This window comes from Aedes albopictus, chromosome 1, assembly GCF_035046485.1.
Source record: "Aedes albopictus strain Foshan chromosome 1, AalbF5, whole genome shotgun sequence".
Classification (NCBI taxonomy): domain Eukaryota; kingdom Metazoa; phylum Arthropoda; class Insecta; order Diptera; family Culicidae; genus Aedes; species Aedes albopictus.
In genome coordinates, this window is record NC_085136.1 from 320,228,239 (window position 1) to 320,247,260 (window position 19,022).

The window sequence follows — 19,022 nt, forward strand, 5'->3', positions numbered from 1 at the left end:
ATGTCTTAGCAAAAATCTGCAGAGTTCAAAGCCTTCAACCCAAAATGCGAAACCTGATAATTTCTAGGGCGGAGCTCTAACATTGAGATCGTTCCTCCCATACATATATGTATAACCCGCAAAATACTTCCGCTCCTACAGCAGCCAACCACACATATCAAGTGACATTTTACATGGAAGGGGAGAACAATCCTTCTTCGGCGCATTTTTCACGGGCCAAAGGATAAAACCAAAGCCAAGGTCTTTCCAGCTCGCTGAGGTGACATTCACTTCGAGTACGGGAATCGCCGCCGAGTTTCTTCTGCTTCATCTGGTCTGGACTAAAACAGTGCAAAGAGAGACCGAAACCAACACCATCCGGTTCGGGGTTGCGTACGTTTTTGCTACTTGTCTCGTTCGCGTTTTTCTTGCGAACGCCGACCCCGCACAACAATGCTACTATAAATTGATTGAGACAGTTTTATCCCGGCACAGTTCGATCGCAAACAGCAACATCACCTCACATTGTTCAGTATGGCTTTCAAGGTATGTTTGATTGAGAATTTTAGAAACGGAAATTGAGTTTTAGCATCGTCATAACATTAACTAACCGCTCTTCAAATGGATTTTTTGCAGTTCGTGACCTTCCTCGCCCTGGTGGCCGTTGCTCGTGCCGGAGTCATTTCGGGCCCAGCTCTGTCCTACGCCGCTGCTCCAGCCCTATCCTACGCTGCTCCAGCTCTGTCCTATGCTGCTCCAGCCCCTCTTGCCTACTCGGCACCAATTGCCAAGACTGTGTCCTACGCCGCTCCGTTGGCCACCAAGACCCTGGTTGCTGCCCCACTTGCCAAGACCGTCGTCGCTGATGAGTACGACCCACATCCAGAGTACTCCTACTCGTACGGAATCTCCGATGCCCTGACCGGTGACCAGAAGGAACAGCACGAATCCCGCAGCGGAGATGTTGTCCAGGGATCTTACTCGCTGGTTGATGCCGATGGCTTCAAGCGCACCGTCGATTACACTGCTGATCCGATCCACGGATTCAACGCTGCTGTCCGTCGCGAACCCCTGGGAGTTAAGGCCGTTGCCCCAGTCGTTGCCGCCAAGACCATTGTTGCCCAGCCCGCCTATGCCGCTTATGCCGCCCCAGTTGCCAAGACCATCTCGTACGCCGCCCCAGCTGTGACCAAGACTCTGGTCTCGCAGCCAGCCTATGCCACCTATGCCGCTCCTCTGGCCACCAAGACCATCGTGTCGCAGCCAGCTTATGCCAGCTACGCCGCCCCAGCCCTGTACCACCACTAAGTCAGCCGAACCGGAAGCCATACCTAAGAGACTGAATGTTGCATAATTTATGAAGATTTATGAATGAGTATTGAATAGATGAAAAAATCATCCAAAAATCAACCAGATCGCGTCTTATTGTTCTAACTCTTATGAACGTTTGCAGAAGGTGAAAAGAAAGTTCTTAGGAAATGTTTTAGGCAGGATTTTTGGAATCCATGGGAGAATTCCTGGATAAATTGGTAGAATTTTCCTTGAAGAGTGCGGAAATTTATGACAATTCCATCTTGCGGAATTTCTGGAGGAATCGGTAAAAGAACCTACGGAAGAATGTTCGGGAAAATCGCTGGAGAGGTTTGTTGTGGCACCCGGAAAGAATCTCTGGAATTAATGAGAAACTTCAAACAGAAGGAAGGAATTTGGTGAAGTTTATGGTAAAACTGAATGTGAAGTTGAGTGTGACTGTGCTGAGAAAGTTAATGTCACTCCTTCAATGTTCTTCCTCCTGGGATGAGCCACAGGAATTCAATCCTTATATCCAGGCTCGAAAGCCTAGTCCTAAGCGCTATTACTCGCTCTTTAAAACGAGGAGAAAAATCAGAGTGATCCCTTCTTCATCTAGGTGCATATACATCCATCCATGAATAAATGCACGAGTTTTCGGGGGTTTCGGAGGGTCTTACAGGGGATAGACAAAATGATCGGGACAGGCAAAATTTTCACTTTTCAAAAAATGTTCAACTAGCTGTAACTTTTCGAAAAGCGCAACAAATATTCTCAAATTTTTACTGTAAGTTTATCAACTAGTTGTGTATCAGTGTTCCAAATTTAGAAAAGATCGGGCCATTCTTCATATAGTTATAAAGATTCTTGAAAAAGGTAACTTTGAGCCAACTTTGAGCTGTTATATCTCTGGATTCAATGAACCGAATGCAATGAAATTTTGACCATTTATGACTTACATAATGGGCTATCAAAAACCGTTGACTTAACCTAAAATTCTTAACACGGAAGAAAATTATAACAGTTGGTTTTTTTTCTAATAAAACACCAAATTATCCAAAAAATCAACATCGTTTCAAAATTCAAGGTGCAAATTATAGTTCATTATATTTCCCTCTGATTGATTTATATATAAATATGTTTTTAAGGAAAGTAACAACAAAGCCACCAATAAATTGAAAAAGTAATGGAAAGCATATTAATGATAGACCAATTAACAAAAAAATCGTGAAAAAAATAAAATCGCTATAACTTTTACTCTTGTTGAAAATTTCAAGTTAAGTCAAATGTTTTCCAGAGCTCATTATATAGTTCATGAATGGTCAAAATTTCATTGCAATAGGTTCATTGAATCCGGAGATATAACAGCTTAAAGTTGACTATCGGATAATTTTACCTTTTCCAAGAATATTTAAAACTTCGTGAAGAATGGCCCGATCTTTTCCAAATTTGGACCACTGATGCACAACTAGTTGATAAACTTACAATAAAAAAAATTAGAATATTTGACGCACTTTTCGAAAAGTTACAGCCTGAATGAAAAGTGAAAATTTTGCCTGTCCCGATCATTTTGTCTATCCCCTGTAGATGCCTTACATGGAGTCCGAGTGGATGGAGGAAGGATTCTGGTGGCATTTTAGAACATTTACGGTGGGATTCAAAGACATTACGGAGGAGCTTTCGGGAGTTTCTGAGCACCTCATGTGCGTTACATGAGGCCCGAGGAGCTTTTAGGGGAATCTTTGAGGTATTTCAGGAAGTTTAAGAGCATTTTCGGCGGAATTCAGAGGCGTTACGAAGGCGTTTTTATGGGTTTAGGAGGACGACATGGAGTCCGAGAAGGTCTAAAAGGGGTTTCAAAGGCATTTCAGGAAGATTCGTAGAATTTTCGACGGGTTTTGGATACGTTATGCAGGCGTTTTTGAGGATTTCAGATGCCTTCGGGTGCGTTACATGAGGTCGGGGGTTTAGGGGGATTTCGGAGCCATTTCAGGGAGATTCAGAATATTTTCTGAAGGTTTAAGAGGCTCAGGTATGTTTCATGGGATTCATGTGAGTTTTAGAGGGAATTTGGAGGCATTTCAGGAAGTTTCAGATCAATTTCAGAAATAAAACCACAATATCTTTTGAAACGCTGATGAAATGCCCTTTGATTAAAGGGTGTTCTCGAAACCTCTCAAAATGCCCCTCAAACTTTCAAAATCCAATTGAATTATCACAATCATTTTCAGAAAACCAATTTAATAGGCTCCAGAATCCTCCTGAAAAGCTCCTGAAAACCCCTTGAAACGCCCTTGTTATCGAACACCCCTAGAACCTTTAGGAACGCCCTTGAAATGTTTCTGAAACACTATGAAATGCCTTGAAACGAACCAAAAACGCTCAAAATAAGGGACTCCCAATGGGCTGCAGGAACGTTGTAAATGGAAATAAAGGGTATCATATACATTTCGAGGACCTCGGGAACCCACTAAGTTGACCCTGATACCCTCTGAGACCCGTCTAAATGCCCCTGAAATGACCCTGAGGTCTCTATAATGGTCATAAAACGGTCCTGAAACTGCCGGTCATCCCCAAAGACCCTCAGATAGAAAACCCTTGAAAATCCCCCGAAACGACTCTCAATCTGCCTGAGACTTCTTGAAAATCTCCTCAGCGTTTTGGTGCAGTTTTAGGGTCTACTTTTGAGGAACGTTCCAGAGGGCATTCCAACGCTTCTGAATCGTCCATTACACCTCCTGGAACAGATCGACTCCTCAGATCTCATTAGACGCCTCTGAAAACCATTCGGTTTTCCCGGAAATACCTCTGAAGCGCCGTTGAATTTCCCCTGAAAGTCCTTGAACCGCCCCTGAGACCCCGGACACTGATTCAAGAGTGCCTGGAAATATCCTGAATCCCCTAAAGCCTATTAAAACTCCCATGTTATTCCCTGAAATAGCTCCGGGAGCACTTGAAATGCCTTTGAAATCCCCATGAAAACAAACCTAGACCCCCTGAAACGCACCCTGAAATTCCATGATATGCCTCCTGAAGTGTCTTTGAAACCACCTGTGAAAGCTTCATAGTCTTTTTGAAATGCCCTTGAAAATCTTCTGAAACACCCTCAGGTTGCTTAAAATACCCCTGAAATTCCCTTGAAGCCTCTATAATTGCCCTGAAACAGTCGTGCAACGTCATGAAACACCCCTGAAACTTCATGAGGCTCTCTGAGATGTCCCTAAAACGCATCTGAAACATCTCCCAAGTAACACATTTGCCACAGAAGAGTCACGGTACCGGAGGTTTATGCTGCACAGACGTCACTGTGACTGACTTCTAACAAATAAATACTTACTTGCTAGAAGTAAGTCACAGTGACTTCTGCGCACCACAAACCTGCGCCACTGTGGCTCTACGGTAACAAGTGTGTTACTTGGGCTGCCTGAGGCCGCTCTCAAATCAGCTAAAGCTTTTCAAGATCTATAGAGAACTCTTAAAAAGTCCCTGAAACGACTCTGAAAATTCCTTTGGTCAAGCCCCTGAAAACCAAATGAAATCACCTGAAATGCTCTTGAAAATTCCCAAAAACCACCTGAGCCCTCCTGAAACGTCTCTGAACACCCACTGAAACCCTCTGAAAGCCCTCGAGACCCGTTGAAACCTCCCTGAAATGGCTTGAGGTGGCCCTGAACGGATTCTGAAGCTATCTAATACACTTTTGAAAATTCTCCTGAAACCCCTCTCAAACCTCTTTGGAATCTTTGCCCTAAAACTACTTGAATACTTCTAAAACCCCTAAAGCCTCATGAAACTTCTTTAGCCCTCTAATACCCAAGCCCGCCTTTATAAGGGGGAAGAGTTTGAGCTTTTTTGTGTTTTTTTTTCTGGGCAATCCAAATTATTAATTATTTTGGCTAATATTTGAAACTGTTGAGACCTTTTGAGGAGTCTTTCGTCGACGAATACCAGGCTGGTTTTCGTGAGGGCCGATCAACGACGGATCAAATGTTTAACCTGCGGATGATCGTAGATAAATTTCGGGAATAAAACTTGCAGACACACCATCTGTTCATTGATTTTAAAGCAGCGTACCATTCAGTGAAAAGTAATGAGCTTTGGACGATAATGTCAGAACATGGTTTTCCGGCGATACTGATTAGGCTGATACGCGCAACGCTGGGTGGATTAAAATCAAGTATTTAGGTAACGAGCCAAGGGGATTTCGAGTGCATTTCAGAAAGCTTCAGAGGATTGTTGGCGAGTTTCAGAGGCGTTACGAAGGCGTTTTCGGGGGTTTCTGAGGGTCTCAGGTGCGTTACATGGGGTCCGAGGGAGTTTCATGGGAATTTCGAAGGCATTTCAAACAGCTTCAGCTGATTTTTGGCGAGTTTCAGAGGCGTTACTCAGGCGTTACGTAGGCGTTTTTGGGAGTTTCTAAGGGTCTCAGGTGCGTTATATGGGTCCGAGGGGGTTTTAGGGGGATTTTGAAGGCTGATTTTAGGCGAGTTTCAGAGGCGTTATATGGGATCCGATGGGGTTTTAGGAGGATTTCGAAGGCATTTTAGACAGTTTCAGATCATTTTTGGCGAGTTTCAGAGGCGTTACGTAGGCGTTTTTGGGGGGTTTCAGAGGGTATCAGGTGCGTTATATGATGTCCGAGGGTGTTTTAGGGAGATTTCGGGGCGTTTAAGGAAGCTTCAGAGGATTTTTCACTTTTATTCAACCACTAGCTGTACCCGACAAACTTTGTCTTGCCTACTGCGTTTTTTGACGTTTCAAGTTTCTATCCAAGTCCCCGGTCAATATGTATAGAAAATCGATTTTCAAAAACTCCCAATTTTTCCATGTTTTATGCCTCATAAACCTCCCTTGGGTGAAAAGTAACAGAACAAAACTAAGACGACCAAACTCGGACCTTCCGTTCGCAAGTTATGCGTGGTCCCACGTATGCCACTGCATTTTTATATATATAGATAGATTAAAGCACCTAAGTCTACATGCATAACTCGATGATTTATGCTCAAGAAAGTTCTTAGGAAACCTTGAACACTCCCAGACTAACCCCATCCCCCCTCATTGCTCCCCCTGAGCACGCCCTGAACTCCACTTGCAACTTAATTCCTTTAAACCAATCTTATCCATAATCTAAAACACTCGAACTACTCTGAACACAATCAGATTCCATTTAGGTAACGTTACCTAAATGGAGAGACCTAAATAGATTTTACCTAAATGGATTCGACCTAAATGGAGGTTTGAGAGTACCTCGTTTGTGACCGTGGATGGATTGAAGCAGGGCGATGCTATTTCAAATTTGCTGTTCAACATTGCACTCGAAGGAGCGATTAGGAGGTCTGGCGTACAGAGAAATGGTACTATCATTGCACGGTCGCACATGCTCTTCAGCTTTGCGGACGATATTGATCTCATCGACATCGATCGTAGAGCAGTTGAAGAAGCTTATGCTGTACTGAAGAGAAAGACAGCGAGGATACGCTTGACGATTATCTCCACCAAGACGAAATACATGATAGCGGGTAGAGACAGAAGCAGGCGTAATGGTGTTAGTGCTAAGGTAGTGATTGATGGGTATGTGTTTGAAGTTGTTAAAGAATCAGATTATCTTGGAACACTTGTGACATGTGACAATGACGTTTCTCGTAAAGTGAAAAGGCGTATTGCAGCTGCGAATAGGGAATTCTACGGATTGCGTTACCAGATTGGTCCCGGAACATGCAAACGCATACGAAATTTGCTCTATACAAGACGCTGATTCTTCCGGTTGCCCTCTACTGTCACGAGGCGTGGACCGTGAAGGTAGACCGAAAAACTTTCGAAACGCGCTGGCTGCACGCGGTTGAAGAAGATCTACGATCCCTACATATTCGCGGAAACTGAAAGAACATCACCCAAGACCGACGATGATGGTGCTCTACTATACGCTCGGCGTTGGATTAAAGCTACTTTGAGGCCAACAAGGTATCACGGTAAGGTAAGGTCGATGGGTCGCAGGATCAGGTCTGGTGACCAAATACGATTGCCAGCCTCAAGCCTCTTCCGTAAACAAAATATTTCATTGGAAGTTTGCATATTTAGTTGCTAAGATTTTGAGTCTTTGGGATATTCAAGACTTCTGAACCATAGAAGTATACGTTATCTTTTCAACTGGTTTAAAGTACGATATTCGTATTATATTTCGTTTATTTACCTCAGCCGTCATTACAGCCATCCATAGAACACCTGTTACTGCCTTTACCAGTCAACAGGCTTTCATAACTCTTGGATATCTCGATAGATACAGAACATTGGTGATCGAATTAATCATCACATACTATCTTCGATTGAATTCATCGCTCTTTTCTGGCGTCAATGCTTGTAAACGTAGGCAATCGTTGAATAATCAACAAACATTTTTGCTGTACAAAAGCTGAATAAACCGCTCTGAAGTCAGATTTAAAATGGAATTAAAAAATTAACTGAATAAGTCGTTATTCATCATTGTTACTTAGGCCACTAGTATAGCAGAAATCTTGACGACCTGACTGAAGACAGGCCTTGACTTCAAAGAACCGTAGATGGACAACGATTGGCAGATATTTGTACGCGAAAAAAAGATGCTCAAGATGCTCAACAAGATTCCTGAGTGTCTGGGATGACATAGTTGAAGTCAGTGCTTGAGTTCATAAAATTGAAGACGAACTGTGAATATATGCCTATGTGGGCAAACAGAAGTCTTCAAGAGTAGGTAATGTGTCTTTTATCATAAGACTGTAAGAACGTGCAAACATCGCCCTTTTTCTGGACAATTCTGGCGCCTAGTTCTTTGTGAAAGTTAACCTACCTTTGATAATATTCATTGGCGTAACTAGAGGGGGGGGCCAGGGGGGCCAGACCCCCTCCAGAATCCGCCAGGCCCCCCCCAGAAATTTTTCATGACTTTATATATGGAAATTAGAAAAAATCTGAAAACCACTGTCGTGGTGACAAACATAGATCTATATTCTCAATTTAGTTGAAAATCGGAGTTTTCGACTAGCGAAGTTGGATTTTTCTCCAAATCCGTGCGTCGGACCTAACTTCGGAAGTGGTGCGCTGTATAGCAAACAGCTATACAGCGCACCACTTCCGAAGTTAGGTCCGACGCACGGATTTGGAGAAAACCCCAACTTCGCTAGTCGAAAATTCCGGGTTTCAACTGCACGTACAGTAATAGAAATTTATTTGGCATAATATGTGTTTAAATTGACAGTTATTGGAGACAAGCAATACTTTGTACATCTTCTTTTTCAAATTGCTGAGAAATTAAATCTAAATGATAATTTCCAGGAATTCCTGGATGGGTATCTTTAAGAATCTTTGAATTTTCTAGCAGCATTACTGCAAAATATGGTTAAGTGCTTCTTTATGGAAATCAAGTATCATGTGGAAAAAAAAAACTCTGGTTGAATTTGCAATGGAATTCCAGCAAAAGTTTGTGAATTCCTAGTGAGAATAGATGTACGTAGCTGAAGCGTAAACGCGAGTGTATTCATTAAAACCATGCTGGAGGTGATTTCTAGTCGGACACTATTAATTTCTTTCATTTCGTGGGCCAGGGGTATTTTTGCGTCTATCAAAAAACGCACAAATTCAAATGGTCATTGAGGAAGTTTTAATATATTTAAAAGCTGGTGCTGCAAGATGTAATCGTAAGTTTGAAGGTATTCATGATTGGACTTGTAAAAGACTTGGTATTCATGAGATAATTGTGAAAGAATTCCTGGAAGACTTCTTGGAGATTTTTTGGCTTCTATGTCCCTCTAAAATTATCTAAAAGAATTTAAATACAAATCGCTGGAGGAATTCCTCTTGAAATCCTTCAAATTATTCAAAAAATCTACAAGTAATCCTGAAAAAGCCCTGGGGTGAATCCCTGAAAAACATTACGAACGGAATACTGTAATTTTTTAACTAACCGCTGAATAATTAAAAAAAAATCCCGAGAGATATTTCGGAAGAAATCATTACAAGAATTCTCGAAGCAATACCTGCAGGAATCCCTGGAGTAATTTGTGAAAATATACCTGGAGGAATACCTGGATGAATTCCTGGAGGAATCCGGAAAGCAATTATGCTAGGAATTTCAGCAAAAAAATCTGAAGAACCCGCATCAGAAATCCCTCTAGAAATTTTTTTAGATGAATCCTTGGAGGAATTTCTGGATGCATTTCTGGAGGAATCCTTAGAAGAATTCTTCAAGAAATCACAGGAGGAGTTCCTAGATGTATTTCTGGAGGATATCCGGGAGAACCTCCTGAAAAAATTCCATGCGGAATCTCTGGAAAAGTTCCTGGACTAATGCCTGGAGCATTAGGGGATTTTTTTTTATTATCGTACAAATTGGTATGAAGTTTCTGAAGGTTAATGAAATAAGGTAGGGACCATATATATTTGAAAAACTAAATTGAAAAAAATCAGGGTTGCCTAATTTTCCGGAAAACTCCAGTGAAAATCAAACATTTTCCACAGACACCACCTACTTTGAAAAATCATAGAACGAAGCATCATAGGCACATTTTTTTTTTGTGAAATCATAAGCAAATTTTCTCAGCAATTCCAAGATGGATTTCTGGAGGAAATCCTAGAAAATTTTTTGGACAAATTCCTGGCGGATTCCCTGGAAAAGTTTATGGATTGATTGATTGATTTGTCTTTTTTAAAGAGACTTTCAGCCATTGGCTCCAAAGTTAATGGATACATTTCTGAAGGAGGCATCCCTGGAGAAGTTCCTAGAGTAATGCCTGGAGCATTAGAGAAATTTCTGATGAAATTCCAAGATAAACTTCTAGAAGAATTCCCAGAGGAATTTCTGGAGGAATTCCAGGAGGAATTCTTGGAGGAATCTCACGGAAGAATCCTTAGAGGAATCCCTGCAGGAATTTCTGGTATATTCTTGGAGGAATTCCTGGTGGAATTTCTAGAAGAACCCGTGAAATAACTCCTGGACGGATTTCTAGAGGAATCCCTGGAGTTGAAATTCATGGATTTATTCCTAGAGGAAACCTGAAAGAATTTGCGGAGGAATCCCTTGGAAAAATTCCTATAGAATTTCCTGAAGAATCTCCTGAAAGAATATCGGAAGCAATCTCTAAAGGATTTCCTGCAGAAATTCCTGGAGGAATGCTGTAGGAATTTCCGAAGGAATTCCTGGAGGGATTCCTGGATCAATTTCTGAAGAAATACCTACGGTAAATCTTGGTGGAATTTCTTGAGGAGCCCCTGGAGACACTGCGGTAGTAATTTCTGAGGAATTCCCAGAGGAATTCCTGAAGGAATTTTTATATGAATTACTGAAGGACTTTCTGAAGGAATTCCTGGAGTATTTCTGAAGAAACCTCATAAGGAATTCCCGCAAAATTTCTTAGAGAAATTTCTACAAAAATTCTTGAAAGAATCCCTGGAGATATTCTTGGAAAGAACCCTGGAGAAATCTCTGAAACTCTGGAGGAACCTTAGGAGGGATTCCTGGAGGAACTTCCGGACAAGTTTCAGGTGGAATTTCAGGAGGAATTTCTGGACAAATCTTTATAGGAAATCTTGGGAAAATTCCATGGAACTATTCATGGATTAATTCCAGGAGGAATCCTTTAATAGTCGGGGCCCGTGGCGCAGTGGTCCACACGTTCGCTTCATAAGCGGATGGTCATGGGTTCGAACCCAGCCCCGGCACTTGCAATGTTTCGTCAGTTGCTCTTCCCCCCGAGAGCAGCTGGCACCTGACCCTCTTCGGAGCATATAGCTCTAACGGACCCGGAATTTGGATATCGGCGAACCGCAACTCATAATGGACCCCCAATCGGACTGGAAAAGGAACAGCAGCCACACATCAGCATCATCGTGCTCATCATTCTTCCATGGACAGGGTAGAAAAGTTGAAGCAGAACAAGACACCAGTTCGAATTAGAATAGAATACATGTAGGCGCTGTACAAAAATGTAAGTGCAGCGTCCAATTGGAATCGCTCACGTAGTGCCCTAGTGGACAAATGAGCTGTAAATTAGGTTAAGTGAGTAAGAATAAAAAAAAATCCTTTAATCAATTCTTTGAGGAATCGTTCAATGAATTCCTGGAAGAATCTCTAGAGGAATTCTGGAAGGAATCTATGGAGAAATTTCTGAATATATTCATAGAGAAATTCCCAAAGAAATTCCTAGAGAAATTCCTAGAGGAATTCTGAGAGGAATTTCTAATGGAGTTCCAGGAGAAATTTCCAGAGGAATTTCTGGAGGACTTACAGGAGCAATTTCAGAAGGAATTTCTGGAAGAATTACTGGAGAAATCATCGGAGGAATTTCTGGAGGAATCCATGAAATAATTCCTGGAGGAATATGTAGAGGAAACCTCGGAGACTAAATTCCTGGATTAATTCTTGGGGGAAACCCTGGAAGGATTTCTGGAGGAATTCCCGGAACAATTCCTGAATTAATTGCTGTACGAATTTCCGAAGAAATTCCTGGAGGAATTCCTGGATCCATTCCTGAATAAATTACCGAAAGTATTCCTGAAGAAATACCTGGGGTAATTTTTGGTGAAATTCGTGGTAGAACTCCTAGAGGAGTCCCTGGAAAAATGCCTGGATGAAATTCTGGAAGAATCCCAGGAGGAATACCTGGAATAATTCTTGAATAAATTCCAGAAAGAATTTGTGGGGAAATTTTTAAAAGAATCCCTTGAGGATTTCCTGGAGGATTCTTGAAAAAATATTTGAAGGAATTCCTAGAGATATCTCAGAAGGAAATCATTCAGGAATCCCAGGAAAAACTTTTGAAATATTTCTTGGATAAACTCCTAGAGAAATTCTTGGGGTTATTTCTAAATGAATCCCTGGAGGATTTTCTAGATAAATTCTTGGAGAAATTGCGATAATAATTTCTGAAGGAATCCTGGATTAATGCCTGGAGGAATCCGTATAGAAATCTCTGGAGGAACTTCTGGAGGAATGCCTGGAGTAACCCCTGGATAAATTCCTGGAGACATGCCTGTATCAATTCCTGGAGGAATCTCTCGAGAAATTCCTTAAGAAATCCCTGGAGGATACCCTGGGGAATTGCCTTGAAAAATCCCTGGAGAAATTCCTGGACTAATGCCTGGAGTAATCTCTGGATACATTTCTAGATGAGTACCTGGTGGAGTTTTCAAAAGAATTCTGGGAGCAATCTAGTGGAGTTTAGAGTTTTTGGAAGAACTCCCGAAGCAATCTCTAGATGAATTGCTGGAGAAATCCTGAGATGAGTCCATGGAGAAACTCCCTGGAGAAATTTCTAAAGAAACCTCTCGAAAAATTCCTAGAGGAATCCTTAGAGAAATTTCTAGAGAAATTCTTGGAAGAATCCATGAGAAAATTCTTTGAGAAATCCCTGGAGGAATCCCTGAAGCAATTTCTGGAGAAACCTCAGGAGGAATGCCTGGAAAGTTCTGGACAAATTCCTGCAGGAAGTTCTGGATAAATTCCTTGCGGAATCCCAGGAAGAATTCCTGGATTAATCTGTAAAGCAATTTTTGTGGAAATTCCTTGGAACTATCTCTGGAAGAATTCTTGAATAAATTCCTGGAGAAATCTCGAGAGAAGTTCTGGAAGCAGTTAATGGAGGAATTTCTAAAGAAATTCCAAGAGAAATTTCTGAAGAAACTTCAAGAGAAATTTCTGAAGAAACCCCAAGAGAAATTTCTTGAGGAATTACCAGAGGAATTTTTGGAGGAATTCCAGGAAGAATTCCTGAAGGAATTGCGGTAGTAATTTCTAAAGGAATTCCTATAGGAGTTCCTGGATCAATTCCTGGAGGACTTTCTGAATGGATCCTTGGGGTACTACTTAAGTAACCTCTTGAGGAATTCCTGGAGGCATCCTTAGAGGAATTTTTAGAGAATTACTTGGAAGAATTCCTGGGGGAATTCTTGCAAAAAAAAAAACTGGAGGAATCCCTGAAATAATTTCTGGGAGAACCTCAGGAGGAATTCCTGGACAAATCTCTATAGGAAATCTTGAGGAAAATCCGTGGAACTATTCATGGAAGATCTGCAGGAGGAATCCCTAAATGGATATCTTGAGAATTCCTGGAAGAATCTCTAGAGGAATTCTGGAAGGAATCCATGGAGAAATTTCTGAAGGAATTCAAGGAGAAATTTTTAGAGGAATTCAGAAAGGAATTTCTGGTGGAGTTCCAGGAGGATTTTCTGGAGGAATTACTGCAGGAATCATCGGTGGTATTCCTGGAGGGATCCATGAAATAAATCCTGGAGGAATGTGTAGAGGAAACCTTAGAGAAGAAATTCCTGGAAGAATTTTCGGAGAAATTCATGGAAGAATTCCTGGATCCAAAAATGAATAAATTTCTCGAGTAATTCCTGAGGAAATACCTGGGGTAATACCTGGAGAAATTCTTGGTAGAACTCTTGCAGAAGTCTCTGGAGAAATGCCTGAATGAAATCCTAGAGGCATGCCAGGAGGAATACCTGGAATAATTCTTGAAAAAAATCCGGGAGGAATTTCCGAAGGAGTTCCTGGAGGAATCTCAAGATTCATTCCTAATGAAATACAAAGTTCGATTTCTGAGGGAATTCCAGGTGGATTTTCTGAAGAATTCTCAGGGGAAATACTGAAGAAACCGCTGAAATTCCTGAGGAAATCCTGAAATCCTGGATTAATTCCTGCGGGAGTTTCTGATGAAATCCCAATAAGAGTTCTTCTAGAAATGTTTAAAATAATCTCGGAATTCGTTTTAGTAAGAATAACAGAAGAAATTTCCGGTGAATCCCTGGAGGAACTCTTGAAGTAATTTCTGAAGAAATCCGATGAGAAATCCCGGAAGCAAGCCCCATTAGAAACTCTTTATGGAATCTCAGGAGAGCTTTCTTGGCGAATACCTGGAAGATTTTTTGTAGGAATATTCCTGGATAAAAAAAATGAAGAAATCAATGTCTGCAGTAATTGTTGAAGGAATACTAGGATCCCTAGTGGAGCGGACCTGGTGGAATGGTTAGAACACTTGACTATCACGCCGAGGGATCGAATCCCACTCCCGACAAACTCGCAAAATGTGACTTCTTCCTTCGGAAGGGAAATAAAGCGTGGGCCCCGAGATGAACTAGCCTAGGGCTAAAAATCTCGTTAATACACATAAAAAAAACTAGGATCCCTAAAGGTTTTTTGTACAAATTTTACAAGCAATTTTTGGAGTGTTTTTTTAAGAATCTCTAAGTAAAATTTTCCAAACGAATTTCTGGAATACATTCCTGCAGAAATACTCCGAATCATTCCAGATGTAATTATTGGAGCAAACTCTAGTGGAATTTTGGAAGGCATATATGGAGATATCCCTGTAGAAATCTCTTAATACCTGCAGAAATACCTAAAAGGATCTCTGGAGAAATTCCTGAAGGAAACTTCGAAAAAAGCACTGGAACAATTACTGGAGGAACCTCTATAGATATCCCAGGACAAATCCCCGAAAAAATGTCTAGTGGAATCCCTAGATGAATTCTTGATTGAATTTCTGGAAGAAGCCAAGATGGAATCACTGAATTAAGCTATGAAAAAAAAATCTTGGAGGAATTGTTCGTACTCATATAGTTTACAAAACTATGAACAAATCTGAAACAGTCATTTTGATTACTCAAAACTACAATACTGATTTGCATATTCACTTATCGGGCGCCCATCCCGCTTAAAATTCATCTCAAGTCAGGCCCCCCCTGGGCCCCCTCCAGGAAAAAATCCTAGTTACGCCAATGATAATATTATGCAAATTTGAACTAACTATCAGTAAAAAGTACCTGAAATAAGAAGAAATAAGAATTATTAGTATGTATAAGATAACAAGTTGGAAATAATCAAAAATAATCCAAAGGTACAAAGTTTCTTATTAAACTTTATCGAAAATCAAAGCCAATTTCAACCGAACTCTAGACAGAATTTTTTAAAATCTTGCTTTGTTGCTAAGGTAAACCGAACTTTTACCAACATTGAGACAGGCGAACAGAGAATCTATTTACAGTAACAGTTAGTTGAGATATTTTTAAAAGGTGCTCCTAATTGGTTCGTAATTGGCCGAAACTAATAATTGGTTGGCACTCGTTTTAATTACCTAAAACCGCCTAAAATAGAGACAAGCAAGCAGTATGACTTGCAATTTTCGCAAAACTAAAATAACCCCAAGAACCGGTTCAAAATCAACATTCAGTTTCCGAATCGCCAACCCGCTTCCCGATTCAAGAAAATATCATGAACTTATCACAATAGGAAGTAAGCAGCTGCGCTTATGCTAAAGTGCCGGTAGTGGCGCTTTTCTGATAAATGCGGTAAACGTGATAACAGTGTAAACAAGCAGAAAAGTTTGCGCTACGGAATCATAGGCAGCGCTCGTGTTCCATGTGTTTTTCACATATACAGCGGCGCCGCCTGGCACCTATTCACTCGAAACATCATGCGCAACACGGGTGGAAAATGCCAGTCAGAAAAAAAGAAGTAAACAACTTGAAATTTGTATGGTGATGTAAACAATTCTCTGTTACTGCAATGAATCCAGAAGAATCGCGTAGGGATAATGATTTTGTTTCTAATTTGCAACTTTTTGCCCCAAGCCACAAATCGCTGCGATGCGGAACAAGTGCAAGCCAGCGATTTGTCCATACAAGAAAAATGATTTTACTTTTAATGTGGTGGCGCCATCTCTGAGAAAATCATGCTTTGATTCCTTACTATTGATAATTGCATCACCTATCCATACCGGCGCGCGGACACCATCCAGCACCAGACCAACGAACGACCATTCCGCACCTCACTCGCAAAGGTCAGTAGCTGGCATATCCGAGAGTCCAAAAGTAGGTACACTCCGCCGCCGCTGCTCTGGATACCGGTTACACACCAGACTGCTGCATGCAAAGGAATCGCCTTCTCAAGTTCACCGCCCAAGTTCACTTTCATCGGTCATTTACTCCACTCTGGCTGGGCACGAAACGAGAGCAAGAGCAAACTCTGGCTGCGCCGAAGCGTAAGCGACAATTTTGGCTAGCCGCGCGCGCGCGTGCTCTCTTGGTCTTGTGGCACACTCTCGCGCGCAAAGCCCTCTGCAGCAGCAGAACGCCAAAACCCCTAGACCTAGACCATACCTACTTGCGAACAGGATAAGCGCGATCCAAGTTGAGCAGTAACAAACTCGGCTTGCTATAAATTGAATGTGCCAATTTTGTCCCAGCACAGTTCGATCGGTTTCATTGCTTAGTGAACAACTCCCAATACTAACCATGGCCTTCAAGGTGGGTGTTGTGAAACGTTGCGGTTTTCACATATATGAATTGTTACGTTTGTGAATTGAATCTAATTGTGTGTCCTCTTCTTCATTGCAGTTCGTTACCTTCCTCGCCCTGGTGGCCGTTGCCCGTGCTGGAGTCATCTCGGGCCCAGCCCTGACCACCTATGCTGCTGCTCCAGCGCTGTCCTACGCCGCCCCAGTTGCCAAGACCATCTCCTATGCTGCTCCCGCCCCTCTGGCTTATGCCGCTCCTATTGCCAAGACTGTCTCCTACGCCGCCCCAGCTCCTTTGGCCTATGCTGCTCCAGTTACCAAGACCCTCGTTGCTGCCCCACTCACCAAGACCGTCGTCGCCGATGAGTATGACCCCAACCCACAGTACTCCTACTCGTACGGAATCTCCGATGCTCTGACCGGTGACCAGAAGGAACAGCACGAATCCCGCAACGGAGATGCCGTCCAGGGATCGTACTCGCTGGTTGATGCCGATGGCTTCAAGCGCACCGTTGAGTACACCGCCGACCCAATCCACGGATTCAACGCTGTTGTCCACCGTGAGCCTTTGGCCGTCAAGACTGTTGCCCCAGTTGCCAAGACCATTGTCGCCGCTGCTCCAGTCGCTTATGCCGCCCCAGTTGCCAAGACCATCTCCTACGCCGCCCCAGCTGTGACCAAGACTCTGGTCTCTCAGCCAGCTTATGCCACTTATGCCGCTCCTCTGGCCACCAAGACCATCGTGTCGCAGCCAGCTTATGCCAGCTACGCCGCCCCAGCCCTGTACCATCACTAAGCAATACCCCGAAACCTGTTATCGACTGTTGAGACTGTGTTCAATTATTTATAAGAAACGGAAGCAAACAATGAACAAAATTTGAAACTGAGTTGATTTGTGTTTTAAATGATTGTCTTGTGGAATTGAGACATTTTTCCGAACATCATCCTTTGCGGTTCAAAAACTAACAATAAGTCTTTTGTTACAGTAATGTTACACTAAGGTAATTATCCCCAAAAGTCATCTCGATGAAACCCATAGAGCACTTCATGATTAATATAAGTCATCTTATTGTTTTGTATAGATCTGCTACAAATCTAACGGTGATCTTTCAGGTATGCCTTTTTTTCAAAACATGGTCTAGTAATAGATACACCCCTTGCCAAACTTCTTTCGTGGACTCATGGTAAAATTTTAGATACTGTTGAGTCAGATTTTGGTGACATCTTTGAAGAATTCCTGCGGTCATACTTGAATGATTTCTTGTCGAATTCCTTGAAACTTACTACTTACTTTCAATCCTGGGCACTCACGATGGTGCAGAGGGCCGAGTTAACCTGTGGCCAGGTCAAATTTCTGTCGACTTGCTTGATTTCGTTGTTGAGGCTGCGCGGCCATGAGCCTCTGGGTCCTGCTGGGTTCCAGTCTAACGCTTGTTTGCAGATTTCGTTTCCGCCCCTGCGTAGAGTGTGGCCGATCCACCTCCACTTTTGCTCCCGAATTTCTGTCGCTATCGGCTTTTGATGACATCGACGCTGGAGCTCCACTTTGGAGATCCAATCGTGAGGCCACCATGCACGAATTATGTACCGCAGGCCTCTATTGATGAAGACCTGCAGCCGTTGAGTGTTCTCCACTGATACACACCAGGTTTCACTGGCGTATAGCAGCACAGATTTCACATTCGAGTTGAAAATTCGGATTTTGGTGCGTCGACTACTCTCAAAAGCAGCCCTCGCCATCTTGATCCGTGAACCTATGTCGATCTTGGTGTCGCCATCGGCCGCCATTCGGCTACCAAGGTATTGGAAGCTTTCAACATTCTCCACTGATTGCCCAGCTACCGTAAAGCTGGAAGGGTTGACCGTGCTTACATCCAACGATTTTCATATGTTGACGTTGATGGTAAGACCTGCCACTGAGGAGCAATTGACAAGATCATCGAGCTTGCTCTGCATACCAGAGCGCCGTTGAGCTAAGAGAGCAACGTCATCAGCCGATCCGGAGTCATTTAGGGGCTCCATGGTAATGGGCTGCCACAGCAACTCACGATCTTGTTCACAATCAATCGCACCTACCAGGATCTCGTCGGTTATAATGAGGAACAGTAGCGGTGATAGAATACATCCTTGCCTCATTCCAGCAACGACCCGAATGGGATTGGACTAAACACCATTGTGCAGTACTCTGCACGAAAATGCCCTGTACTGTGCTTCAATGAGGCCGATGATTTTCTCAGGGAGACCCTTCCGTCTGAGGGCTTTCGTAATCAATGAACACCAGGTAAAGAGACCCTTCCCGGGCAGAGTTCAAGAACTGACGATCAAAATGTGATATTGGTTTGTTTGAGATAAGAGGTAAAAGTACTGAAAATAATAGCAAAAATTGAGATATTATTTTCAGTACTTTTACCTCTTATCTCAAACAAACAAATATCACTTTTTGTTCTGCATATCAAAATATGCTATTATTGAGCTTTTTTCCTCTGC

At 42.4% G+C, this 19,022-nt stretch overlaps 2 protein-coding genes across 7 annotated transcripts in view; one reads left to right on the forward strand and one right to left on the reverse strand.

Annotated features, from left to right (window-relative positions):
- LOC109411053 (papilin) overlaps nucleotides 1-19,022 on the reverse strand; it is a 392,526-nt gene that overhangs the window by 177,129 nt on the left and 196,375 nt on the right. The window lies entirely within an intron of this gene.
- Nucleotides 21-17,423, forward strand: LOC109411037 (paternally-expressed gene 3 protein-like). The gene is made up of 4 exons (XM_062861154.1): nucleotides 21-525; nucleotides 616-1,286; nucleotides 16,485-16,545; nucleotides 16,636-17,423. The coding sequence occupies exons 1-4, from the start codon at nucleotides 514-516 to the stop codon at nucleotides 17,329-17,331; spliced, it is 1,440 nt and encodes a 479-aa protein (XP_062717138.1). The 5' UTR covers nucleotides 21-513; the 3' UTR covers nucleotides 17,332-17,423.

Excerpts from the sequence above, each read along its gene's own strand:
- LOC109411037 (XM_062861154.1), top strand. Across the intron at positions 1,287-16,484 it reads CCAGCCCTGTACCACCACTA|CACAGTTCGATCGGTTTCAT; the intron begins AGTCAGCCGAAC and ends ATTTTGTCCCAG. Across the intron at positions 16,546-16,635 it reads TACTAACCATGGCCTTCAAG|TTCGTTACCTTCCTCGCCCT; the intron begins GTGGGTGTTGTG and ends TCTTCATTGCAG.